Source organism: Fusarium keratoplasticum, chromosome 1 (genome assembly GCF_025433545.1).
Source record: "Fusarium keratoplasticum isolate Fu6.1 chromosome 1, whole genome shotgun sequence".
Taxonomy (NCBI): domain Eukaryota; kingdom Fungi; phylum Ascomycota; class Sordariomycetes; order Hypocreales; family Nectriaceae; genus Fusarium; species Fusarium keratoplasticum.
In genome coordinates, this window is record NC_070529.1 from 1,630,767 (window position 1) to 1,656,684 (window position 25,918).

The 25,918-nt window shown below is 56.2% G+C and overlaps 3 protein-coding genes across 3 annotated transcripts; 2 read left to right on the forward strand and 1 right to left on the reverse strand.

Annotated features, from left to right (window-relative positions):
• Positions 1 to 2,617: 2,617 nt before the first annotated feature.
• On the forward strand, positions 2,618 to 4,828 carry NCS57_00049000 (uncharacterized protein; the record flags this gene model as incomplete). The annotated part of the gene is made up of 2 exons (XM_053050576.1): positions 2,618 to 3,812; positions 3,861 to 4,828. 2 exons carry the CDS (start codon positions 2,618 to 2,620, stop codon positions 4,826 to 4,828), a joined length of 2,163 nt encoding a protein of 720 aa, XP_052919091.1.
• A 975-nt stretch (positions 4,829 to 5,803) lies between these two features.
• NCS57_00049100 (uncharacterized protein) lies at positions 5,804 to 6,394 on the reverse strand (the record flags this gene model as incomplete). The annotated part of the gene is made up of 1 exon (XM_053050577.1): positions 5,804 to 6,394. One exon carries the CDS (start codon positions 6,392 to 6,394, stop codon positions 5,804 to 5,806), a length of 591 nt encoding a protein of 196 aa, XP_052919092.1.
• A 6,970-nt stretch (positions 6,395 to 13,364) lies between these two features.
• Positions 13,365 to 25,297, forward strand: NCS57_00049200 (uncharacterized protein; the record flags this gene model as incomplete). The annotated part of the gene is made up of 2 exons (XM_053050578.1): positions 13,365 to 14,457; positions 14,514 to 25,297. The coding sequence occupies 2 exons, from the start codon at positions 13,365 to 13,367 to the stop codon at positions 25,295 to 25,297; spliced, it is 11,877 nt and encodes a 3,958-aa protein (XP_052919093.1).
• Positions 25,298 to 25,918: the final 621 nt, after the last annotated feature.

Genomic DNA, 25,918 nt, shown 5'->3' on the forward strand with positions numbered 1-25,918 from the left:
GCCTTGGATTGTGGGGAAGTTTACGGATCGTGGGCCGCGTGTAAGGCTGGGGCGGTGTAAGTTGGAGATAGAGTGACTGACTGCTAGGAACAATTTGCGCGAATAATGAACTGAAACGTGAGTGACTTGTGGTTCAATTTCGTCTCATGCCCGCTGGAATCTTTGATGATCTTGTTTTAGATGCTTCCCCACCGACCAACCTCCTCCTCCTCCTCTTTTCTGTGCCCGCACATGTTCATGGTGGCAGTGTTGACAGGGTTTGGGGTGACGATCCAGGGGAGCGAGCGTAAATCTATTCTTGTTGCCCCTTGGCTGCAATGCTTGTCTTCGGAAGGATTGCCATGTATGTACCGTACCTACGCACGCAGCAACCTACTTAGACGCGGTGGCATGGACGACAGAGACGCTCTGTGGGGCAGGACACGCCGGATCTGGAGCGTTATCGCGTCTAAAGATGGATGGATGGGCGCTGCTGTCCTTGGGGGCCGAGTGTAAGATGTGCTGGCTGCGGCTAAGTCCTCGACTTGAAACACAGAGACTACTCTACTTCACTCGAGGCGAGCATCACTCTTCGAAATGCTCGGTTGCTTGGACGAGTGGAGAGTGACAAGGCCCATTTCATTTCTCGGGCCCTGCCTGGCCTGGACCATGTGCTGATTTGACAACAAGCGCGCACCCGAGATGATGAGAGGAGACATGATTGACATCAAGAGTGATGAAAGACTGGAAAGACTGGAGCTCTAATGAACCAGGGGCATCCACATCGGTGATAACACGCTACTCGGGCCGTCTTGACAGCCCGGTAGGTATGGATCTATTGACTGACCCGACCCGACTGTTGTGGTCGTCTTGGACATCTGGATGATAACCTGAATGCTCGGACCCCTGCAGATACGATTAACCTTCACATGGATGCGTACAGCGCAGCGAGCCTCGCCCGCCCAGTGAACCTCTCTACTAGCCTCTCCCAAGGACACAACTGCTTGTGGCTTGACCTCGATTTCATTGCTCCAGCGCATTGAGCTTCTTGTGCAAAGGTACCTCTAGTGCTGATATGATGAACTGGAGAAAGCAGAGCCGCCAATCCCGACTGGGGAAGCAAGCCACGGGGCCACGGGATCACGACCCACAGACCCCATTCTCGATTGGATCCAGTCTTGCCCGTCCGTCTGTCACTTGCCGCCTTTCTTCGAAGCTGGTCCAATCCCTCTGCAGAGGACGTGTTTGTACTTGGTGATGTGAAGCAGTGACGGGTGCTGGGAAAAGGACTTTGGGGCGCATCACATCACACACATCACAACGTATCTGCAACGGCCTGCAGTATCGTTATTGTAAACGGGATAGGATATCAAACGTGAGAATGAATGAATGAATGCCGAAGAAAGAGAGATCTAAACAGAGACCAAGACTGGGCACATGCGATTGACAGCGGCACAGACAGGCATCAACATCTTTACCTGGGTAGGTAATTGCCGACGTCTGTTGCACCTGCCCTTTGCTGTTTCTTTTGCTCTTGCCTCACCTTCTTCCTTTGCCTCATCGTTTGCCTCATTCTCAGTTCCTCTTTCATTTCAACCCGAATATTCCCCTGCATCTCCCGTGTTTCTTCACCACCATCCCCCCTCATCTCTCTTCTTTCTTCTTCCCATCTCCACCATCACCAATATCACTCAACAGTGGTTCAGCAACATCGTCATCCTCAAGCTAACTTAACCGACTATCAAAAGATCCCAGACACCCCCGGACACTGTTAAAATTAGCAAGATTTCCTGTCACAGCAACTAGCTCCAGGCCGTTGTTGTCTCGTCGGGAACTTGTCTCGCACCACCGCCTTGCCTTGTCTTTGCTCAGGCTCAGGTACCCAGTCGCTCTGGCTTGGGGTCGGCCCCATTCGCTCGACGTGTCTCTTCCAGGGCTTGCACAGCCTCGCTCGCTCGCCGCACCACTTGCTTTTCGCTCCCAGGCTCTGACCATCGCATATTGGGGGGATTTTTCGCTGTTACGCATTAGACACCTGTGGGCACGCCCCGTTTCTCGCCGTCTTGGGCTGGCCTTCGACGGGAATTCTGGACCCAAGGACATTGTGGACCAGCCACAGAGTGTCCCCCTCCAAGCGTCCGTTCCAGTGGCGGTAGGTAGCCGCCCAGCTCTCCCGTCTGAGAAGAGTCTCACAAATACCAAGGTGCATGACCTTACTCGCTGCTCCAGCTGCTACCTTAATTTTACCGCCCTGCTGCCGTTTCGCTTGCATTGCTGAGTTGTGCTGCCCGCCGCCCGCACTGCACCCGCAGCCTAATAACTCACCTCCACCATCATCATCTCGTCCTCGTCCGCGGCGCACCCAACTCGACAAGATCGAGCGCTGCTGTCTCCGTCCTTCATCATCATCACACAGCGCTTGCGATCCTACTACCGACGTCGCATTTCTCACCTTGAAACAACCCGCTCCACTGCGCGCCTCGCTACCCCCTCCACGCGTCCGGCTGCCGTGATAGGACGGTCCCCCGCTCATTGCATCACCCTGTGAGCGCACAGCCCCCGGCATCGCCACGGTGCCTGAAGGCTGACTCGGGAGTCTGCCTCGTCTGCTTCGTCTGCTTCTAAACTCGGCAACATCATGGATCAACAAGCTCAGCGCGGCCGGTCGCCGTCGGCCGGTCATCAACAGCGTCATATAAACCAATCCCACTCCCCGTCGCCAACGCCTTATCAGTCAAACGACACATCCGTCGGCCTTGGCCTCACTCTGGAACAGTCTGTTCAGCCATCCTATGATTCCTTCAACAACTCAGGTTTCTTGAGCCCTCAGCAATCGCCATCTTTCCCGCCTCCTGCGCAGCAGCAGCAGACTTCGTTTGCTCAGACCAACCTCTCCGACCCCGCCGTTCTCGACCCCAATAACACCGCCTCTTTTGGCCAGCAGCCAACCGGCTCCGACACTTCGCTGCCCTTCAACAGCCAGGCGCAGACCGCATACTTGTCGCCTAACCTCAACGACGACTTTTCTCTTTTCCCGACTACCAGTGGTCAGGGCGACCAATTCAACGCCCCCTTGTTCGACCAGACCACGCTCAACCCTAGCGACATGAACAATATGGCGTCCCCGCAGGGCCACCACTCCCCGACCCCTCCTCACCTCTTCCAGCCGGACGGTCAACAGCCTGGTTCGGCTCATCAGTCGCCCGCCTTCAACCAGCACCAGTTCTCCTCCCCGCCTAGCCACTCGCGACATGCGTCTCTTGGCCCCGCGGACGCTTTACTCCCAAACCAGATGGCCGATTGGAGCCAGCCTCAGTTCCAGGGCCACCGCCGCACCCCCTCCGAGTACTCGGACGTGTCGTCCGTTGCGCCGTCGCCGAATCTCGTCAGCGCCGATGACTTCGACACCGGCGTAGGTGGGCATTCGCCTGCTCATCGCCCTTCGGACGGCAGCCTTTACCAAGAGGTATTGGGAATTGGGAACTTCAGCATTTCAGACCCCCAGGTCGGCAGCCCTGGGCACCAGGGCAGAAGCCCGTCGCATAGTCCTGCGATTAGTCCTCGCATTGTCCCACAGCAGATGCCCGACCTTAACCAGCCTGCTTTTGGTCTGGCACATCCTACCAACGCATACGGTGCTCCAACCACATACCCCGAACTCCAAGGGGCTGTCGAGGCCTTCCCAAGCCTCCAAGCACCGGGCCATGATTTGTCGTCGCAGATGGCACCTCCTGCTATCAATATTGACTTTGCTCCTAATAACATGAAGCAAGGCGGCTTTGATACGCCCAAATCGCGTATGGATCAGGACTCTTTGACTCCTCCAGACCGAGGTATGTATCAAATTCGCTGTTACAAGCGAGCTATCTAACTCTTCATAGGCCGCCCCAGATCTCGTCCTCGTGCGGTTACGGACCCATTCCACCCTGGCGGCATGATGCTCAATCGCCCTGGCAATGCCGCCAGCCTTTCTCCATCATTGGGCTCTGATTTGTCTTCGCGGTCAGACTCTAGGTCATTGTCGCCCCTCGACAGACAAGCCGGCACGTCGCCTTCTCGGAGAAGGCAGTCGACTTCGGCAGTTCCCAATAATGTTATTGCGCTGCGCCTGGCCGACCCCGAGTACCAGAACAACCAGGACAGTGGCGCGGCCAAGCGCGTTCAAAAGCATCCTGCCACATTCCAGTGCACTCTCTGCCCCAAGCGATTCACTCGCGCCTATAACCTGCGCTCGCACTTGCGAACACACACTGATGAGCGACCATTTGTGTGTACCGTCTGCGGCAAAGCTTTTGCCCGACAGCACGATCGCAAGCGACACGAGAGTCTGCACTCGGGCGAGAAGAAGTTTGTATGCAAGGGTGATCTCAAGGTTGGAGGCCAGTGGGGTTGTGGCAGGAGGTTCGCCCGTGCGGATGCTCTTGGCCGGCATTTCCGATCTGAGGCGGGCCGCATCTGCATCAAGCCTCTACTGGATGAGGAAATGATGGAGCGGCAACGACTTTGGCAAGAGCAGCGTATGCAACAGAACATTGCTCAAAACATGGTGGTTGCATCCAACATGGGTATGGAACCCCCTGTTTATCCCATGGATTCTGGTGGCAACCCAATGCTCCCGGCAGCTCTCCTTGCCCAGTATCCAGCTCTGGCACAGATGAACTGGGGTGGCTCTGATGTGAGCGGCGGTATGGATGATGATGTGAGTGGCCGTTCATCATTCGATGCTAGCGACTATGATGAGAATGAAGACGGTGGCTATGTCAGCGGCCCCGGAACAGGCTTTGGTGAAGGAGGAATGAACCAGGGCTTTGGTGAGATGGGATACGCGAGTGATTTCGGCGGTCGATAATCAGCGCCAGCCCAGCCCAACGACGCGAGGGAGAATTTCTCTCGCCATGTTTGATGCCTTGCTTCTTCTTCTTTTCTTGGCCCTTCCACGTCCTTTTGAGGGGCCTTAGCTTTCATTTGTCAGCAGCGATTTGTTTCTCTTCTTCTATGCCCCTTGCTGAAGGGCGATTCACGTTTGAATGTACTGGGACGGGTTGGGCGCCAGTGACGGCGATTTTGTTTGTCACACCACCATGGTAGGATATGCGGGTGTGCTTGTGGAACATTTCTGGGAGCGGTTGGGTATAGACGGTACTGCGCATAGATACCAAACTGAGTCTGCTTGTTGTTTTTTCTTCAACTTGGACGAGCTGCCTCGTTTCTTTTATTACTTCTTTTTCTCTGCTTCCTGTCTTTGAGAATATGTGAGTGGACTGTTTACAAGTGTGTTTGTGATACTGGGCTCCTTTTCTTTGAGGATACATAAACCTGGATCTTGTCTTGACTTCCATGATAGAGACAACTATGGATAAAGCAGCATTACGGTTAAAGGGACTCTGGAGTGTGCACTGAGGCGAGGGATGTTGGATATCATGAATGTTTAATAGGCTCCATAACAAGGTAGTCGCCAGATGCTCACGTCGATCAATTGTGAGAGCCCGAGCCGGTAGAGTAGCTGGGAAGATGTAATTACATACGATATTAACAAGATGAAGCCAGGCCCCGAGGGCCATCCATCTGAGGAGTTATCCGCCGCCGTCCGTCCATCCAAAATGACAAGTAAAGATATGAAATGTCCTCCCAATCCAGTCCCAATCCTTTATGTGTGCCCCTAGGATATCTTTACATGCAAGGAAAGTAATGAAACGAAACGAAACGAAACGACCACTCTAAACCCAAGATGATTTTGCCCAACGCCATGTGGTATCCAAGATTCCATTCACCCCATTCCTTGCTATCCTGCCCCTTCCAATTTGATGACTAAGATGATGGCCGTTTAGATGACCATTGCATCTCCAGTGCCGAAGTAGTTCTTGACAATCTCGGCCATGACTTTCTCACATATCTCGCGGTGCACCGTTGCGAGCGCCTCGGTGATGAAAGGCATCAAGAGCGAGTTGGCCTCGACGACAATGTCCTCGCGTAGCTCATACTCGTCCCCTTCAACCGTGGCCGTGCTGCCCGAGGCGGTGCTATCGGACCCGGCTGGAGATATCGGCATCGTCGCCGCACGGCGCTGTCGGACCGCAAACTCGGCTCGGACGACGATGCCGGCCGGGGCAGTGGCCCGAGACCGGACACCCTCCGGCACATCCTGGAAGATGGTTTGGTAGGTGATCTCCCTGTTGAGGCCCGGCGCGAGGGTGATGAGCTCACGGAGGCGGAAGGCGCGGACGGATTCGTCCCAAGGGCCGAAGAAAGGGTCATCAGCGATGGCGTCCGGGCCCGTTGAGACCTCGTCGAAGCTGATCAGAGTGGTGTGATGCCTGATGAGGGGGGTATATGTTTGAATGGTTGCTATCACGGCACCGGGAGGGAGGTTGCCCGGCACTGGGATGACGATGCTGAGATGATGTTGTTTGCGCATTGTAGGATAGTTGTAGTGAAGAAGAAGATGATGATGATGTGAGTTGCAGTCTTTGAAGTTGTTTGGTTCTCGTGATCACACAGGCCAGTTATAAGTACGGGCGTGAGTAAAGATATAAAGGTGGTCGAAGTCGTCTTGATAGTACGTTCTTAGCATCGACAACTCAAGGCTGGTGCCGATGGCATGGGCAGTGACGACGGTATCAATGGAGATAATTCTATTCTGGCAGAGAATCCAAAGGGGGACATGATGATTATCAATGTCGACCTGATACGGAGAGACGGCGCCTATTCCTCCAAAGAGAGCAAAGGATGGTTAGGGCGCGGAGGTGATGGACGAGAGCCGGCCAGGTTGTTGTTCAGCTTTGCTGCAGATGCAAGATATGACGGCAGACGAGATGAGGCAGTGAACCAGGGAGGTTCGGCAGTCAAGAAGGAGAAAATAAAGGGTAGCAGTGACCGCGCCTCACAAAAGATCGTGTCGTGAGTCGTCGACTCTGGTCCTGGCTCGTCCTCATGAGCCGGAAGCTTCAAGACCCGACGATTGCGGGCTCCAGCTGCTGCAGGTAGGTTCGTAGATTGACAAGACCCCTGCGCTTCTTTGATGCCCTCGAATATGCGCGTCGAACCGTGGGGAGGCAGAGCCCGATGACCGACTGGGGTTGACTGACTCTCTTGGTTGGGGGACCCGCGATGAGACAAGGGAAGCGAGGCCAGAGAGACGGGAACGGGCACGATCTGGCGGTTAGCCGAAGGGAAGGGTTACGGTACAGCAGCAGCAGCAGTAGCGGTGGTGGCTGATGAAGGGAGATGGATAAAAATACACCGGAACCGCTGATACAGCGTGGTTGAGAGGCGGGGCGTGGGTGGCTGAGAGAGCTTGGGACGGGGGGACGAAGGAGGCGATGCTGTACTAATTAATCCATTGAGTGATTGAGTGATTGATGCTGTCTAATCCATGAAATCCCCCTTTTTTCACGATGCTACCTTGTCAACAATTTTGTGGTGCTTTACGGCACGTGAATGTGATTTATCTAGTTTCTACGGGAGTCGCGGGATGGATGGATGGCGAATCTGTGATGGATGGATATCTTGATCTGGCCTCAAAGAGGGCGAGATTAGATGCTATGCTATGATGGCCCCGGAGATAATTAGGAAATGGCTGTTGCGTAAATTTGAGGCGTCTGCTTTGTTTTTTTCCATGCTTCGTCAGCCACCATCCAGCCAAAAAGCCTCCAATTGAGAATCTTCAACCCCGGCAACACCGAGCCCAGTGAGCACGGCATCAAAGGCAGCCGCTGTCACGGGTAAGACGGGGAGGAGAAACGATGCGATGGATGGGAGGAATGGTGGCCTATGACGCATCTGGGGGCAAGAATGAGCCAGGAAATCAAGACTGACTGCGTATTCCCATGGGGAATCTCAGCGTGGGAAACCTTGAGCATGGGAATAGCGGCCCCGTCTTACTCGGCCCTCCGAAGCCGCAATGCCGTTTTCCGTCGCCGGACGTCTTCCGATCACCTCCGTGAAGACGGAGGACCCCTGGTTTCACTCGCTGCACCTTCACGGGCCAGAGCAATGCCCCGTTGCCCGTGTATTTCTCTAGTCGCCTCTAGTATTCTGCACTTACGGTCTGCAGGTGGAAAACTTCGCAGCCTTAAGCTTGTCCGGTTGGACATCCCAGTCGCGTGAGGCTATCCGTTGCAGGAGCATTGCATTGGCAGACCAAATATGGAAGCATGTATGTATGTATGTAGTATTAGTATCTGCATCTGGCGCCTTTGGTAGCCGTCATGGCAGAGTCAGTGACAGCCCGTGGTTAAAGGCGGGAGATGGGACCACGGCCCGACTCGCAGGTCTAAGAATAACCTCATGCCTCTGCCGGCAGAACTAGGTCGCGAAGGAGGAAGGTCGAAACAAAAGACTGCCTCCAGGATTGGAAGCGCCCCCGTCAACAGGGCAGGTTAGGTAGCCAGGAACACGCGCGCCTTTGAGAGCAGCCAATGCCGTGGTTTTCCAACGGACCCAGGTGGGTGGGCATCACTCCATCCGACCTGTGACGAGCAGCATGAACTTGGACGACGTGTTCGTCCTCCATACCAACGCGAACTTCCTTTTGGGTGCCAGCGCCAGTAGCTGAGGGGGCTGAGCTGGAGCTCTGACTGCCGGACGGTGGAGGAGCCGGCAGTGTAGTCAAGAACTGGAGGAGAGAGAGGAGGCACGCGCAGACGGTTGGCACTTACAGTGAAGCCTTATCGTGATGGTCTAGATGCCCGAGTTGCGTCCTGGGGCGAGTACTACATTGCCGGCCGCATTGTAATTGAGGGGTATAAGAGTCATGCGAGGAATTGCGACGTCCATCCATTCATCCATGGAAGGATGGATGTCTTGCCGCGTCCACTCTCGATGCTTCGCTTAACAGAGGCGAACAAGAGTGCACCTCAACCTTCACAACAAACAAACCGTGCTGTGCTGCTACATACGCATCAGCAGCAGCATTACAGATGGATGTCTGTATGGTCCACCGATGACGAGTGCCTACATCTTCGGGTCTGACCGCCTTGACAACGTTGGGCGGGCGAGCGGCTCTATCAGATTCTCCTGTTTTCTGTTTATCCTCACTCGTGCGGAGACGAGAACGAAACAACGCATGAGATGGTGGCCACGTCGTCGTCGCCGCTGTGGTCGATCCAGGTCCAAGGGACGACGAGACGAGACGGCATTGATCAGAGCACACTCACACACAGACCAGACAAGACAACCCGCGACTTGCGGGCTTTTCTGGACCCAGACCAGCCCAGATTCCGGCGCATCGCACGGGAAGCGGTGAAGGGTTTGGCGATGCCTATTCGGGCTAACGTCTGTGGGATGATGCACAGAGCTAAGGACTCGCAGGAAAGGTGCAGGGACTTGGAGGGGGGACGCTCGTCCCAAAGGCTCCATCCATCATGGATCGAAGGCCATTTGCCTTCCCTTCAACTGCGGGTAGTTCCCGACGGGCCTGCATGCCACCCGCAGAGTAAACACACAGTGACACACCAAAATTCTCCCATCCCGCGGTACAACACACGACGCGATTGGTACTCGTCGTAGGAAATACCTCAGGATTCGGTGCACCCACACCTGCTTCAGCTGTTACCCGGTACCTCGGACCAGGTTATACCCACAGCACCTTTTTCACGCTTCCTCGACGTGTGTTGCCATGAATGACTCTTGCGCAGAGTAGGTTGCTGCTACATACCACTTCTCCTCTAGTCCCCCCCTCGGGCCCTGCCTTACCCGCTCCTCCTTGCTGTTAGCCTATTGCCGTGGACAGCTTCGTCTGTTGTTGGAGTGACGATAGGTGCGCCATCGCGCGAAGCCTGATCTCCACAGCAGGCCCTTTCCGGTAACGAGCAGGTCGTCGTGGGAACCAGGCTGGACAGCGTGTTCCACAAATGGGTTTTCTCGCCGACAGGGAAAGGGAAAGACGTGGGGAACTGGGACGGGATGCTGTCTGTCTTTCTGTCTGTCTTTCGTAGTAATAGTCTCAGACCTGAACTTGCCTTACCCTCTCTGCAAGTGCTGGCCAGCCCGCAAGGGACGGGAATCAGTCTGTCTGTCATGATAGGGCCTCAGACATGGTATTCGACCTGTAGGAAGCGTGCAGGCAAGACAAGTTGTGCGTGCAAAGACCTTACCCCTCTTTAACCGAGACTTCGAGACGAGCAAAAAAGCCACAGCTTTGTTTCGAAGCAAAATGTCGATATTCGATATCTGTTGACATTTCCTTCTCGCTCTATCAAAGAATATGAGACAGAGCCAAGCTTGATACTATGTATCGAATATCTGCAAAATGTTTAAATAATTCCTTTTTCCTGCCATCAAAGTTCCGAATTAGTCGGCTCCTGCTTTGCCATGAATTCCAGTCAGTTTAGGGCAAAGCAATCTTGGACCTCGTGGCCCCCCGAATGACCGCCTGGGCCCCGCGTGATGTCACCGAGATCGAACGAGGGGCCCAGGGGACCCTTGGGTTGTCTGGATCAGGTCGCGGAGCCTAATGCGTAGCATTTCCTTGTCGATCCAAGGCGGATTTGACAGAGTTATTCATGCCCGCAGAAAGCGGAAAGAAGGAGAGCAAATGCACCACATCCCGTCCGCCCTATGAGTCGATATTGCCCTTGGGGTACCTCCCTGCCTGGTCTCGACGTGCAGCCTTCAGACGTTGCTGGCCAGGTTGCTAGGTATCCAAGATCGAGGGGACACCCCAGTCGCGGGAAGCTTGTTGGGCGCTCAAGGCTAGGCGGGCTGTTGTTTTAGGCACCTTGCGGACGGGACCCTTTTTCGATTCCCCTCCTCTAATTAGTGGAATGCACATGTGAGATTTGGGGGGCTGGGAAGAGATGGGCTCAACGCGTTATTGGGCCCCATCAGAGGCAATGAACACGTCCATCAAGGGGAATCTGGTCCAACCACGCGTTTGCTCTGCGGCCTGACCCTGCAGGCCTGCAGAGGTATCAACGGGCCTTGCTTTGGTTGGCTGGCCTGAATCGAGTGGATCGTGCATACATGAGGGAGAGGTGTGTGTGTGTGTGTGTGTGTGTGGTGGTGGTGTTGCAGCGGCGACAGAAAGTGCATCGTGATTTTTTCGACTGCACGGCTTGACGTCGCCTGTGCTCGGGGCCGAGGAGGAAGTGACTGAGGACAACGCCCAGACCCCGAAAAGTTTTTCTCTTGATGGTGGTACACGGGGTTATGTATGGTTAAAGCGAGTGGGTGTGTAGAGCCCTGTACGGAGGGCGTTTTCGAATATCATGGGTCTGGTGATAATGGTTGCCGGCTTGCGAGGATGCGGCCAATGTCCGTTGACGACGGGAAACCAAGGATCCATGACCTCCATGGATTCCATGGCTTCTGTGGACTCGAGGAATGACTCTTACTATCCCCAGATTTCCGATCCCCTATCCAACACTGCATCATCGTTATTGATGTACTTGTCGGCCCATATAGTCCCGGGTATAGAGCAAGGTACCTCAAACGACGTCCAATCCGCTGAACCTGTATGGATGGGACCTACTGCCGTCCTCTATTCGCCCTTCTCCGAAAAAGCTGCCCATCTCATTTCTCTCTCCTCCTGCCTGAGGTGATGGGTGTTGCCACATGCTGAGGAAAGACAACGGGAAGGAGGAAAGAGCCAACGAAAGGAAAGGGGCTCAAACCGCCTTCACACTTTTCCTATCCGCCTCCCATCGACGACTTCTAGACATCAGTCATTCTGCTGCACCTCACCTTATCTCAATCTCATCTCACCTTGTCCTTCTAGACCGACTAGGGTCTTCCACGTTTCTTCCCGGTGGCGGCGTGTTTATTACGGACTAGAACAGGAGCCAGCCAGCAGTTAACCCAGCAAGGCCCAGCTTGACAAGCAGAGCCACTGCGCGCAAGACGGACGTCACAACAGATCTAGTCCTAGGGACAACAGAAGAGGCCTTGGCTGCACAAAAGGATCCCTTCCCTTCCCCTTGCTCGCCCACGCCCACGCCCACGCTGCCCGCCTTTTCGCTTGACGCTTGACGCTTGACGCTTGTTAATGGGGCGCCGCCCTGTCGATTCTGCCACTTACCAGCCAGTCCCCTTGTTGCATTGCGCTGGACATACCCCCAAAGTACAACATCTGAGCATTCGCCTGCCCGACGATCCAAACAAGCAACGCCGGCGTCATTGGCCCGCGGCACTACCGCTTGTCTTGGGTCATTTTTTCGGCCTTGCCCAAAGGTACCACAACCTGCCCTTACACTGCAACTCACTCACTCACTCCCTTTGAATCCCCTCCCCTTCTCTCATTTTTCGCATTGCGCTTTTTGAGAGATATCACCCCGGGAGAACTGACCCTGCCCAGCGTGGCCAGAGGTCTTATGAGTTGAAGCTTACCCAGCAAGCAGGGAATCGACCCCGTCCGTTACCGATAGTCGAGACAAGGCGATCCGACGACTGGGGGGGTTGGTAAAAGCGACGGCGGCTGCGTTAAGTGTGGTCGTCTGTCGCCCAGGATATTGATAATTACCCTGGGAGCTATCTTTTTGACAACGCTCCTTTGAATCCGACCCATCGCACTACTTTTCCCGAGGTGTCATTTCGCTGCACCGCGTCGACCATTCTTCGACAACTCCGGGCAGATTCACACCACGATACCCCTTCTCTGCACGACGTCGCATTTGATATACCCAAACAATCGACGACCTTGTCTCGCTCGCGCCGCATTTAGTCGCCCTAAACGTTTCCTCTGCGACTTACACGGAAATCTTCTACTGCCGGCGACGACATCTTTGGCATCGAACCTCAGCTCCAGCACCATACTGCTCTTGTGTGCTGGCTCTCTATTCGATACCTCTCCGCCTCCCATTCGCACACTTCAACGCGCAGCTTCCATGTTTGTGACGTCGCTCCGTCTTCGCACGAGCTCCATCCCTCACAATGGCCGCGGCCGATGTTTTGGCGTTCACAGAAACCTGGATAGGAAGCAGAGATGGCTGGCCAACGACCCGGCCTTCGCCGAATGCGTGGGATGAGACCTCCCTGCGTCTGCGCTTGAGTCTCATTGCCCGCGCTTGGCTCATCGAGAGGTCTTGTAAACAGGTAAGGGCGCCTTTACCTATGTCGGTCCCAGTTCACATTACTGCTGTCACTTGGAATCATTTCGCACGGAGAAAGCTTAAAGAGCCTTATGGGTGGCGCACAACGGCCGGTCCCTTGATCGACGGCCCGAAGCATGAGGGGAACCGGCGCCACACATTCCTGGCAGAGCTATCTGCTCCGGAACTGTAACCTCCTGAAAGTCTGTCTCATCTAACCTCATGTCATCCTAGGACCTTTCTACGTCATCACATCGAACCGAGTCCGTCGCAAGACCTCTAACGATCCCAAGTTGCTCCCCACGATGGTCTCGACGAATACCTAAGACCTGCGACTCATCCGTTGCCACCGAAAGCACCATGGATGCCAATCGCGCCGATAAATTCGCTCGCAGACGTATCCCAAAATGGCTCGATGCCTTCCCTCTCCCTCCCTCTGACGCTCCACGAGAACCCCGTCGACCCCAAGACAACATCCTGAACGACCCCGCATCCGATCTCCTCATCGACTTCAATTCTCAAGAAGGCTTCTACCAAACGGCCAAGAAGAAGAAGGGCAAGGCAGCACAACCCCCTCCACCGCCGCCCCCGCCTTCCGCGCCACCGGCCGACAACGGTCAGCAAGATGACAATGGTAGAGGTGATGGCGGAGCCAACGGCGGCGATGCTGCAGGTGGTGCCGGCGGTGGCGGTGGCAATGGGAACAACGGGCTGCCTGCCATCTCGACGAACGATTTCGGTACCGATTCATTCCAGGATATCAAATTGGGGGATGACAAACTGGACCTAGGCTTGAAACCTCCAGAAGGGAAGGGGTTTGATCAATGGGGAACGAAATGGAACTCAGGGGGAACGGGTTGGGACTTTTCTGGAGGAGGAGGAGGAAATGATATCGCGGGCGATGGCAAGGACGACGAAAACCCCTGGGGTAAATCGAAAGGCCTGGAAGGACCCCCCGAGGGTGGTGAGCAAGAAAAGGAGGACCCTTGGGGATTTGGCGTCAAGAAGGAGAAGAAAAAGAGTCCCCTTTGGGGTGCGGAACCTGAAGAAGAGGTCAAGTCTGGTGATGGCTGGGGCTGGGGCGGCTCCAAGAAAAAGGGCAAGGGCTTGGAAGAGGTTCATATGGCCTCTGAAGCTGCTGGCGCCGAGAAGAAGGACATCTGGGATACGTGGGGAATATCCAAAAAGGACCGGACAAAAAAGAAGGGCATACTCGAAGACGCTGGATCGTCACACGCCGAACCACCACCAGACCTTCAAGATGATTTATGGGGTGGTGGTTGGTCAAGTAAGAAGCCCGGTGGAGTGCCGGCGCCAGCGCCAGACCCCCCTTCGTTCGAGGACAAGAATGAAGGAGATGACTTTTGGGCAACGTTCGGCTCAGGGAAATCGAAACCCGTGGAGGAGAAATCGGCTGTGGATGGTTGGTCAAGCTGGGGTTTGACAAAGAAGGGTAAGCAAATGAGTTCAATTGGATGTGCGCGTTTTACGGTGACTAATGGTGTGCAGCTGAGCCGGTCAAGACAGCGGACGATGGCTGGGACTTATGGGGGGCAGGTAAGAAGATAAAGAAGAAGGCCGGTGATCTAATCCAGCTCGGTGACGATATTCCACCCCCGGTTCCGGACCCGGTCGAGGCCGTGGAGAGTGAAGGCGGCTTCCTCGAATCCTGGGGTTTTGGCAGGAAAAAGAAGGCCCCAACTGTCGATCCCTTTGCTTTTAGGACACCCGCCACCGAGGACCATGATGATGGTTTCTGGGGGTCACTCGTAAAGAAGCCTAACCCACATGATTATCTAGATGAACCTAACGGTGAGATTGTCCAATATGACGATGTGGAGAGAGGCAAGGGAAGCAAGGTTATCAACCAGGAACATGGCGACTGGGATTGGAGATCATCCAAAACGAAGAAGTCTGAACATCGGATGGGCGCCTTGACTGACCTACCTCCTCCCGCGCCAACACCCCCCTCTATGAACTTTACTGAACACGAGGACCAAGCAGGAGAACCCGAAGTACCACAGCAAAACCCCGAAGAGGTTGAGGCGGCTCTCGAGGAGGAGGAGATTGCTGCTCTCCTGGAGAAGAAGGCGAAGAGGGGAGGGCGACTTCTCAAGGTCGACCGAGAACGATTGGTCGTCCTGGAAGCGAACGCTGCCAACAGAGCCGTAGCTAAAGCAACACGCGAAGCGGAAGAACAAGCTGCGAGGGAAGCAGAAGAAGCCGCTGCAGCAGAAGCAGCCGCTGCAGCAGAGGCAGCAGCGGCGGAGGAAGCAGCAGCGGCAGCAGCAGCAGCCGAGGCCGAGGCTGTCGCTCTCCGAGAAGCAGAGGCGGCAGAAGCAGCTCGTGACGAACAAGAAATTGCAACCCTACTTTCGAAAAAGAAGAAGCGAGGCAAGCTGCTCAGGAAGGAACAGGAACGACTTACGCTACTCGAAGGGAATGTCGCCAAGAGGGCTGAAGCTCAATCAGCCCGTGAGGCTGAGGAACAAGCAGCTCAGGAGGCTGAGGCTGCGGCCGCAGCAGCAGCAGAGGAAGCAGCCGCCCAAGAAGCAGCGGAGGCCGAAGCGGCTGCTCAAGCAGCTGCAGAAGCAGAGGCAGCGGCTGCTGCCGCCGCCGAGATCGCCAAGGAAGAGGAGGAAATGGAAATGCTCATGGTTAAGAAGGACAAGCGAGGAGGAAAGCTCCTTAAAAGGGAACAAGAACGGCTTAATGCCCTTTTTGAAAACGCCGCGAAGCGAGCAAACGAGCAAGCTGCCGCTAAAGCTGAGGAGCAGGCCGCGGCAGAGGCCGAAGAAGCTGCTGTCGCCGAAGCTGCCGCCGCTGAAGAGGCCGCCGCGGCAGAGGCAGCAGCGGTAGCAGAGGCACAAGCAGAGGCAGAAGCAGCCGCTCAAGCAGCGGCAGAGGCTGAAGCCGCAGCGCAAGAAGCAGCACAGGCAGAAGCTGCAGCACAAGCAGCAGCAGAGGCCGAGGCGGAAGAAGCTGCCAAGGAAGAGGAGGAACTGGACGCTCTCAAAGCTAAGAAGGCGAAGAAGGGAAAGCTGAGCAAGAGCGACACTGTCCGCTTCACCACCTTGGTTGGCAATTCCGTCAAACGTGCTCAAGCCAAAGCTGCCAAAGAAGCTGAGGAGGCTGCCGCGCAAGAAGCAGAAGCCCAGGCAGCCAAGGAAGCTGAAGAGGCCGCAGCTCGTGAGGCTGAGGAGCAAGCCGCCCGGGAAGCTGAAGAGGCTGCTGCTAAGGAAGCCGAGGCTGCCGCCATCGCAGCAGAGGAGCAGGAACTTGCCGATTTGACCGCGAAGAAAGTCAAGCGCAATGGCAAGCTGACAAAGAAAGACACCGAGCGTTTCAATTACCTCACACAGCGGGCTCTCGAACGCGCTGAACAAGCAGCAAAGGAGGCAGAAGAGGCTGCCGTAGAGGAAGCTGCTGCGGCGGAGGCGGCTGCCGAGGAACCCCCCCAGGAACTAGTCGAAGAAGCCCCTGAGGAAGCTCCCGAGGAAGCTTTCGAGGAAGCCCCTGAGGAAGTATCCGAAGAAGCTCCCGAGGCCGAAGATGCGGTTGCACAGGAAGCTGCAGATGCTGAAGCCGCAGCAGCAAGGGAGGCAGAGGCGGCAGCAATCGCAGAAGAAGAGGCAGAGCTTGCAGCCCTTGCTGCAAAGAAGGCTAAGAAGGGCAAACTCACCAAGAAGGATACTGAGAGGTTCAATATTCTCGCAGAGAATGCTGCACAACGACAAGCTGCTAAGGAAGCTGAGGAGGCTGCCGCCGCCGCCGCTGCTGAAGAGCAAGCAGCAAAGGAGGCAGAAGAAGCAGCTGCCGCTGCAGCCGAAGCCGAAGCTGCCGCTGCGAAAGAGGCCGAGGCGGCTGCTATTGCAGAGGAGGAGGCAGAGCTCGCAGCGCTTGCTGCTAAGAAGGCAAAGAAGGGCAAACTCACCAAGAAGGATACAGAGAGGTTTAACGTTCTCACAGAGAACGCAGCACAACGACAAGCTGCCAGAGAAGCCGAGGAGGCTGCCGCTGCCGCCGCCGCCGCCGCTGCCGAGGAGCAAGCAGCACAGGAGGCAGAAGAGGCAGCTGCAGCGGAGGCAGCAGAGGCTGAAGCAGTGGCTGCCCGTGAAGCTGAGGCGGCTGTTATTGCTGAAGAAGAAGCTGAATTGGCTGCATTGGCTGCCAAGAAGGCCAAGAAAGGCAAACTGGGCAAGAAGGATACCGAACGATTTACTGTCTTGACTGAGAATGCGGAAAAACGAGCCCAGGAGGCTGCCGAAGCACAAGCTGCTCAGGAAGCCGAAGAAGCTGCAGCAGCTGAGCCCGAAGTTGAAGAACCACCCCCCGAAGAGGCACCCGAGGAACCTCCCGCCGAAGAGCCGCCTGCCGAGGAACCCCCAGTCGAGGAGCCCGACGACACTGCTGCTGCTGAAGCTGCTGAAGCCGCTGCCCAGGAAGCAGCCGAAGCAGCCGAAGCAGCGGAGGCTGCAGAGGAGGAAGCTGAGTTGACTGCCTTGATAGCTAAGAAAGATAGGAGAGGCAAACTCGGCAAGAAGGATACAGACCGGTTCAACGCTCTCACTGAAAACGCGGCCAAACGGGCGGAAAAGGCGGCAGAGGAAGAAGCCGCTGCACAAGCCGTTGCAGAGGCCGAAGAGCAAGCGGCCCGAGAAGCTGAGGAGCAAGCAGCTAAGGAGGCCGAAGAAGCTGCTGCCGCTGAAGCTGCCGCTGCAGAAGAAGCCGCTGCTCAAGAAGCCGCTGAAGCTGAAGCTGCTGCAATTGCTGCAGAAGAAGCAGAGCTTGCTGCCCTGACAGCTAAGAAGGAAAGGAAGGGCAAGCTTACAAAGAAGGATACTGAAAGATTCAATATCCTTACTGAAAATGCTGCTCAACGGGCAGAGAAGGCTGCAGAAGAGGCTGCAGCGCTCGCCGAAGCTGAAGAGGCTGCCGCGGCCGAGGCTGCTGCTGCAGAAGCTGCCGCTGCAGAAGAGGCCGCCGCCGCAGAGGCTGCAGAAGCTGAAGCAGCAGAAATTGCGCAAGAAGAAGCCGAGCTGGCTGCTCTAGCCGCAAAGAAAGCTAAGAAGGGGAAGCTAGGGAAAAAGGATACCGAACGATTTAATCTTCTTACCGAGAACGCGAATCAAAGGGCTGAAAGGGCAGCTGAAGATCAAGCTGCCAGGGAAGCCGAAGAAGCTGTAGCTGCCGCCGAGGCCGATGAGGCGGAAGAAGCTGCGGAGCCACCCCCAGAAGAGCCCCCAGAGCCAGAGCCAGAGCCAGAGGAAGAGCCAGAGGAAGAGGAGGTTGTAGAGCTGGAACCAGACGAAGCCCCTGCCCCAGAAGATGCTGAGGCAGAAGATGCTGCTGCTGCTGCTGAGGAGGCTGCAGCTCTCGAAGCTGCGGAAGCCGAAGCCGCTGCTGCGATTGCGGCAGAAGAGCAAGAGCTAGCAGACCTGGAGGCAAAGAAGGCTAGGAAAGGCAAGCTGGGCAAAAAGGATACCGATCGTTTCAAGACCCTTACTGAAAACGCTGCCAAACGAGCTGAAGAGGCGGCCGAGAAGCAAGCGGCCGAAGAAGCTGCAGAAGCAGAGGCTGCCGAAGAAGCTGCAGCTGCCGAAGCCGCCGCCGCTGAAGCTGCCGAGGCAGAGGCTGCTGCCGCCGCCGAAGCTGCTGCAAAAGAGGCTGCCGAGGCCGAAGAAGCTGCAGTGATTGCACAGGAAGAAGAGGAGTTGGCTTCACTGGAAGCCAAAAAGGAGAGGAAAGGCAAACTTGGGAAAAAGGACACAGCACGCTTTACACTGCTCACAGAGAACAAGGCTGCTAGGGAGGCCAAGGCCGCTGAAGAGCAAGCTGCCAAAGAAGCTGAAGAAGCTGCCGCTGCGGAGGCCGAAGCCGCAGCTGCTGCAGCAGCTGAAGAGGAAGCAGCCAGGGAAGCCGAAGCGCAAGCAGCCAGAGAGGCTGAAGAAGTTGCAATCGCCGCTGAGGAAGAAGAATTAGCTGCCCTTTCAGCTAAGAAGGCTAGGAAGGGTAAGCTAGGGCGAAAGGATACTGAACGCTTCGCTGTTCTAACCGAGAATGCTGCAAAACGAGCGGAGGAACAAGCAGCTCGTGAAGCTGAAGCCGCTGCCGAGGACCCAGCGGCCGAGGAAGCTGCTCCGGAGGAAGAAGACGCTCCAGCTGAGGAGGCTGCGGAGGCTGAGGAGGCTGAAGAACCAGCTCCAGAGACGGAAGAGCCAGTAGAGGACACCCCTGAAGAGCCGACAGAAGAACCCCCTGAAGAACCAATCCCAGAGATCGACGAAACCGAAGAGGCGGCAAAACAAGCTGAGGAGCAAGCTGCTAAAGAAGCCGCTGAGGCCGAGGCTGCTGCTATTGCTGCCGAAGAGGAAGCAGAGCTTGCGGCGCTCGAGGCGAAGAAGGCTCGAAAAGGGAAATTAGGGAGGAAGGATACTGAACGCTTTGTTCTCCTCACCGACAACATCGCCAAGCGTGCCGAAGAGCAAGCAGCTAAGGAGGCCGAAGAAACCGCTGCCGCTGAAGCTGCCGCTGCCGAAGCTGCCGCCGCTGAGGCTGAAGCTGCTGCCATTGCTGCTGCTGAAGAAGACGAACTTGCGAAACTGGAGGCAAAGAAAGCTCGGAAGGGAAAACTAGGGAAGAAAGATACTGAAAGGCATGCTCTTCTCACTGAGAATATCGCCAAGCGTGCCGAAGAGCAAGCTGCCAGAGAAGCAGAGGAAGTTGCTGCCGCTGAAGCTGCTGAAGAGGAAGCCACTGCCGAAGACGAGCCTGTTGAAGAAGAGGCCGATGAAGAAGAGGCTGCTGAGGGAGAGGCTCCTACAGAAGAAGCTGCCGATGAGGTTGCTGATGAAGCTACTGCTGAGGAAGAAGCTGCTGCCGCCGAAGAAGCTGCCGCCGAGGAAGCCGCCGCCGCCGAAGCTGCTGCCGAGGAAGCTGCTGCAAGACAAGCTGCCGAAGCTGAAGCCGCTGCTATTGCTGCTGCTGAAGAAGATGAACTTGCGAAACTAGAGGCAAAGAAAGCTCGGAAAGGCAAATTAGGGAGGAAAGATACCGAGAGGTATAACATCCTTACCGAGAATATCACGAAGCGTGCCGAAGAGCAAGCTGCGAAGGAGGCTGAAGAGGCAGCAGCGAGAGAAGCTGAAGAGCAAGCAGCGAGAGAAGCCGAAGAGGCTGCGGCTGCGGCTGCCGAAGCTGCTGCAATTGCTGCCGCGGAAGACGAAGAACTCGCAAATCTGTCAGCAAAATGGGAAAGGCGAGGCAAGCTTGGTAGAAAAGACACAGAACGCTTCAAGCACTTGACCGAGAATGCAGCAAAGCGTGCTGAAGAGCAGGCTGCCAGGGAGGCCGAGGAAGCTGCCGCTGCCGGTGACGCTGAGGAGCCAGCCCCTGATGACGCTGAAGAAGCCCCCGAAGCTGAGCCTGAGCCTGAAGAGATACCGGACGAGGAGGCTGAAGTCGAGCCTACAGATGCCCCAGCTGAAGAGGTAGAGGACCCGGCCGCAGAGGAGGCCGCAGCCGCAGCTGCAGAGGAGGCTGCCGCAAGAGAGGCTGCTGAAGCTGAAGCGAATGCCCTCATCGCGGAAGAGGAAGCAGAGCTTGCTACATTAGTAAAGAAAAAGGCCAAGAAGGGAAAGTTGGGCCGCAAGGATACCGAACGCTTTAACCTCTTAACCGATAATGCAGAAAAGCGAGCTGAAGCTCAAGCAGCGAAGGAGGCAGAAGAAGCTGCTGCTGCCGCTGAAGCTGAAGCTGCCGCAGCGGAAGAAGCAGCTCCAGCAGCAGAAGAAGAAGACGATGACGATGAGTTTGTGGATGCTGAAGAAGGGGAAGACGAAGATGCTGGGGAAGATGCTGATCCTGAGGAAGTGGCCGAGGAAGAGGCAGTCGAGGAAGAGGTGGAACCAGAAGCCGACGACGATGCTGCTGAGCCCGAGCCCGAGCCCGAGCCCGAAGAAGAAGATGTCGAAGCTGCTGCTGCCGCTGCGGAGGCTGAAGCAAAGGCTGCCGCAATCGCTGAAGAAGAAGCTGAGCTCGCAGCTTTAACTAAGAAGAAGGTGAAAAAGGGCAAGCTAGGTCGCAAGGATACAGAAAGGTTCAACCTCTTGACTGAAAACGCCGCTGTCCGCGCCGAAGAGCAAGCTGCAAAGGAGGCCGAGGAAGCTGCAGCTAAGGAAGCTGAAGAAGCTGCAGCCGCCGCTGCCGAAGCTGAAGAAGCCGCTGCGAAAGAGGCTGAGGAAGCGGAAGCCGCTGCTGCTGAAGCAGCCGAAGCAGAAGCAGAAGCAGCCGCCGAGGCTGAAGCCAAAGCTGTTGTGATCGCTGAAGAGGAAGCCGAGCTCGCAGCTTTAACTAAGAAGAAGGCGAAAAAGGGCAAGCTGGGCCGTAAGGATACTGAAAGATTCGCCATCCTGACCGAAAACGCCGCTGTCCGCGCTGAAGAACAAGCCGCAAAGGAGGCTGAGGAAGCTGCTGCTGCTGCTGCTGAGGCTGAAGCTGAAGCTGAGGAGGACGCTGAGGAAGCTGCCGAAGAGGTGGCCGAAGACGCCGCCGAGGAAGTCCCTGAGGAAGTTGAAGAGGAGGAAGCCGAGGAGGACGTCGAGGCAGCTGAAGCAGATGCAAAGGAAGCTGAGGAACAAGCTGCCAGGGAGGCTGCAGAAGCAGAAGCTGCGGCCATCGCTGAAGAGGAAGAGGCCGAGCTCGCAAAGCTGACAAGGAAAAAGGAAAAGAAGGGCAGACTAGGCCGTAAGGACACTGAACGGTTTGACCTCCTGACTGAAAATATCGCCAAGCGCGCAGAGGAACAAGCTGCAAAGGAAGCCGAAGCTGCTGCTGCCGCCGCCGAAGCTGAAGCTGAAGAAGCTATCGAGGAGCCAGAGGAGGCGGCTGAAGAAGCTGAAGAAGAAGGCGAGGATGTCGAAGAGGCTGAGGAGGAGGTTGAGGAAGCGACCGAGGAAGCAGCCGAGGAGGCCGGGGAAGATGAAGCTGAAGCTGAAGCGGCTGCGGCTGCAGCTGCTGAGGCTGAAGAAGCGGCTGCAAGAGCTGAGGCAGAAGCTGCGGCGATTGCTGAAGAAGAGGCCGAACTCGCAAAATTGATAAGGAAAAAGGAGAAGAAGGGTAGGCTCGGCCGTAAGGATACTGAACGATTTGACCTCCTTACTGCGAATGCAGCCAAGCGTGCAGAGGAAGCTGCTGCTGCCGCTGCTGCTGCTGAAGCCGAAGCTGAAGAAGCCGAGGATGAGGGAGAGGCGGATGAGGAACCGGCCGAAGAGGCGGCTGAAGAGGATGAAGAGGCAGCTGGGGAGGCTGGAGAGGTTGCAGAAGAGGCAGCCGAAGCCGAAGCCGACGCAGAGGCAGAGGCAGCAGCAGCTGCGGAAGCCGCTGCTAAAGCGGAAGCAGAAGCTACGGCAATCGCTGAAGAAGAGGCGGAGCTTGCAAAATTAACAAGGAAAAGGGAGAAAAAGGGTAGACTTGGCCGCAAGGACACCGAAAGATTTGACCTCCTTACTGCGAATGCAGCCAAACGTGCGGAGGAAGCTGCTGCTGCTGCCGAAGCCGAGGCGGCTGCTACCGCTGAAGCTGAGGAGGCCGCAGCAAGGGAGGCTGCTGAAGCTGAGGAGGCTGCCGCCGCCGAGGCCGCTGCAGCAGAAGAAGCCGCTGCGAGGGAAGCCGCTGAGGCCGAAGCCGCTGCAGTTGCTGAAGCCGAAGCAGCAGAGCTCGAGGCTCTGAATGCAAAGAAGGCCAGAAGGGGTAGACTGGGTAGGAAGGATACAGAAAGGTTCAGGGTCTTGGAAGAGAGAGCAGCTGAAAGAGCCGAAGAACTAGCTGCAAAGGAGGCTGCGGCTGCGGCTGCTGCTGCAGAAGCTGCTGCTCAGGCCGCTGACGCTGAGTCTGAGGAAGAAGACGAAGAAGAGGAGGAAGAGGAGGAAGAAGAGGAGGAGGAAGAGGCAGAAGCTGAACCAGTGGCTGAACCAGAAGCTGAGGCTGAAGCTGGAGAAGCTACCGAAGACGAATCGGAAGCAGAATCGAAGGCAGAAGCTGGCGAAGCCGCTGGGGATGAATCGGAAGATGAATCAGAGGCGGAGGCAGAGGAGGAAGCAGAGGGAGTTGTAGAAGCAGCTGCAGAAGCAGCACCAGCAGAGGCGGAAGAACCGGCGACGAAAGAGGTAGCGGAAGCAGAAGAGGATGAGGATGAGGATGAAGACGACGGAGATGAAGATGAGGATGAAGATGAGGACTCGGACGAAGACTCGGACGCCGAAGAGAAGGAGGCCGACGAGGAAGCCGCTGAGGCTGCCAAGGGAGAGGCTGGCGAAGAACCCGCGGAAGAAGAAGCTGTCGTGGAAGCTGTGGAAGAAGCCCCTGCTGCGGAGGAAGTCGCTGAAGAAGAGCCCGTCGAAGAGGTCGCTGAGGAGGCTGCTAGAGAAGTCGAAGAAGCAGCCGAGGAAGTGCTAAAGGAACCTGAACCCGAACCTGAGGCGGCGGCTCCCGAGGTCATTGAAGTGGTCGACATGACGCCCAAGAAGCCCAGGAGGAGTCGGAAGAAGACGCGAGGCGAGGGACCGCCGCCTCCACCTGTCCCCGATCCGCCGATTACACCTCCCCCCGAGATCAAACATCCCCGAAGGGAACGACCCAAGCTCCACCGTGAAGGCACATCGTGGGGGAAGCGAACCTCGATGCCAAGAGAAGAAAAGGAGAGATCGTCCAAGTCTAGGTCGAGCAAGCCCAGACGTGAAGAGAAGTCATCCTCGAAGGGGTCATCCTCCGACAAAGTTGAGAAGACTCCATCACGGTCCCGAACGACAGGTCTCTTTAGTACGCCGCCAATTACTCGCTCATCGACCATGTACGAGAAGAGGCCCAGCGTTATGAGCAAACGCCGTCACTCTACGGGGGCCCGTGGCCTTGCATCGCCACCTCCCGACGAGGCAAGCAAGGTCGCGGACGAATCCACCAGACGTCGCAGGTCACAGAAGACACGATCGCGAGAGGATGATGATGTCGTCATGGTCGACGCTGAGGCAGACAGGCGTGAGCGTCGCCGACGATCCAAGCGTGCCCGTGAAGAAGACGTGGTCATGGTCGAGTCGGGTGGTCCTTCAGACACACCTCTTCAGCGAGGTGCTTCGAGCGCGAAGAAGCCCTCAGGCTTTTCCAGCCTGTTCACTGGCCTAATGACACCCAAAACCGAGCGTCCTGACCCCCTCCGTCGCCGTAGTACCTACGCAACAACTGACGATGAGGCCTTGCGCAGCGCCAAGATGGATGGAGATGCTGTTGTGATCGACGCTGACCGCGAAGCTAGGCGGGCGGCTCGGAGGGCTAGACGGGCTGACCGCGAAGCTGCAGGTGACCCTGAGCGTGGGGACGAAGAGGCACGTCGTGCTCGGGATGAAGCACGGCGTGAGCGGCACCGTCGACGCGATGACGACGATGAAATACGGAGACATGAGGAGAGGGAGGCACGTCGGGCTGAGAGGCGAGCTGCTCGTCAACAACGTGAGGAGGAGGAAAGACGAGTCGAAGAAGAGCGGCGAATGGAAGAGGATCGGGAAGCTCGAAGGGCGGAACGTCGACGTCTACGCAAAGAACAAGAAGCTGCAGCTGCAGCCGCTGCTGTGGAGCAGGAAGAAGAAGAGATGCGACGAGCCGCAAGACGAGAGAGGCGACGTGAGCGCCAAGTTTACGCATCGGAAGACGACTCTGAACGACGCCGGCGACGAGAAGCTAGAAGAGCGGCTCGTGCTGCTGAGGTAGCCGAGGCAGCCGAGGTAGCTGAGGAAGAAGAAGTATATCGTCGAAGAAGCCACAGGCACGCTGAGCAGTCAGCCGATGAGTATGGGCAACGGAGATCTCGACGTCGTGAGGAAAGACGGGGTTCGGCCTGGCCACATTCAGGAACGTCGTCCTGGGTCAAGGATCACACAGATGCGCCTCCTCCACCCGAAACACCTGTTGAAGAGGCGGCACCCGAACTCGAGCCCGAGCCCGAGCCCGAGCCGGTGGACGATGAACAAGCACGACGCGAAGCGCGCCGAGCCCGTCACCGAGCCAAGTACGGAGACGGGACGCCAGATGACACAGATGATCAACGTCGACGGCGAGCAAGGCGAGAAGATCGCGATAGGGGCGGCGACAGAGATAGAGATCGCGACAGGGACCGAGACCGGTACCGCGACAGGCGGCTACAGGGCTCAGAAGGGAGCGACGAGCGTCACCACAGCCGACGCAACTCGGGATTCGTGGAGGCAACACCACGAACACCGTGGTGGAAGAAGATTGCAGGATGAGGGATGAACGACGCATGAGTGTCCTTTCGAGCGAGCGTGTTTCCGAGTGTCCTTTTTGATTACGACAAGCACGATTAACTACATACTACCTACGACCATCTACCTATTACCTACCCCCTTACCTACCTGTCTACGTACATCACGACACGACGACTAACTCAACATGGATGGCAGTCTAGCCTAGCATCAGGATTATATCACAGTGGGAAAGCGGTGGAGATTCCCTTTTTGCATTTCCTGGGTTTCTTGGGTTTGTTTTGGAACGGAGCATTGCAGGATGTGTGTGTTTGACTTGGTTAATTTGGATTTTGCGCATATGGATGGACATATGGATACCTATGTACTTGGTCCATGTATGCTTGAGCAGGCACTTGTTCCCCTGACGGCCCAGGGGACAAGGTGACTGACTATTGGGCGACATGTATACCTATACCCGTTTGTGAAGTAGTGTGAGATTTAGAGTGTATCGATGCATTGTACAGCCGCGGGATGGCTGAGAACCGTTGTGTTTGGATTGTATGAGCGAGTGATGGTGATGATTTGCGGGCGACACTGATAGCGGCTGGCAGAAGTGAAGTGTTGACTCTAGTTTAATAGCAATAAATGAATAACAACTATATG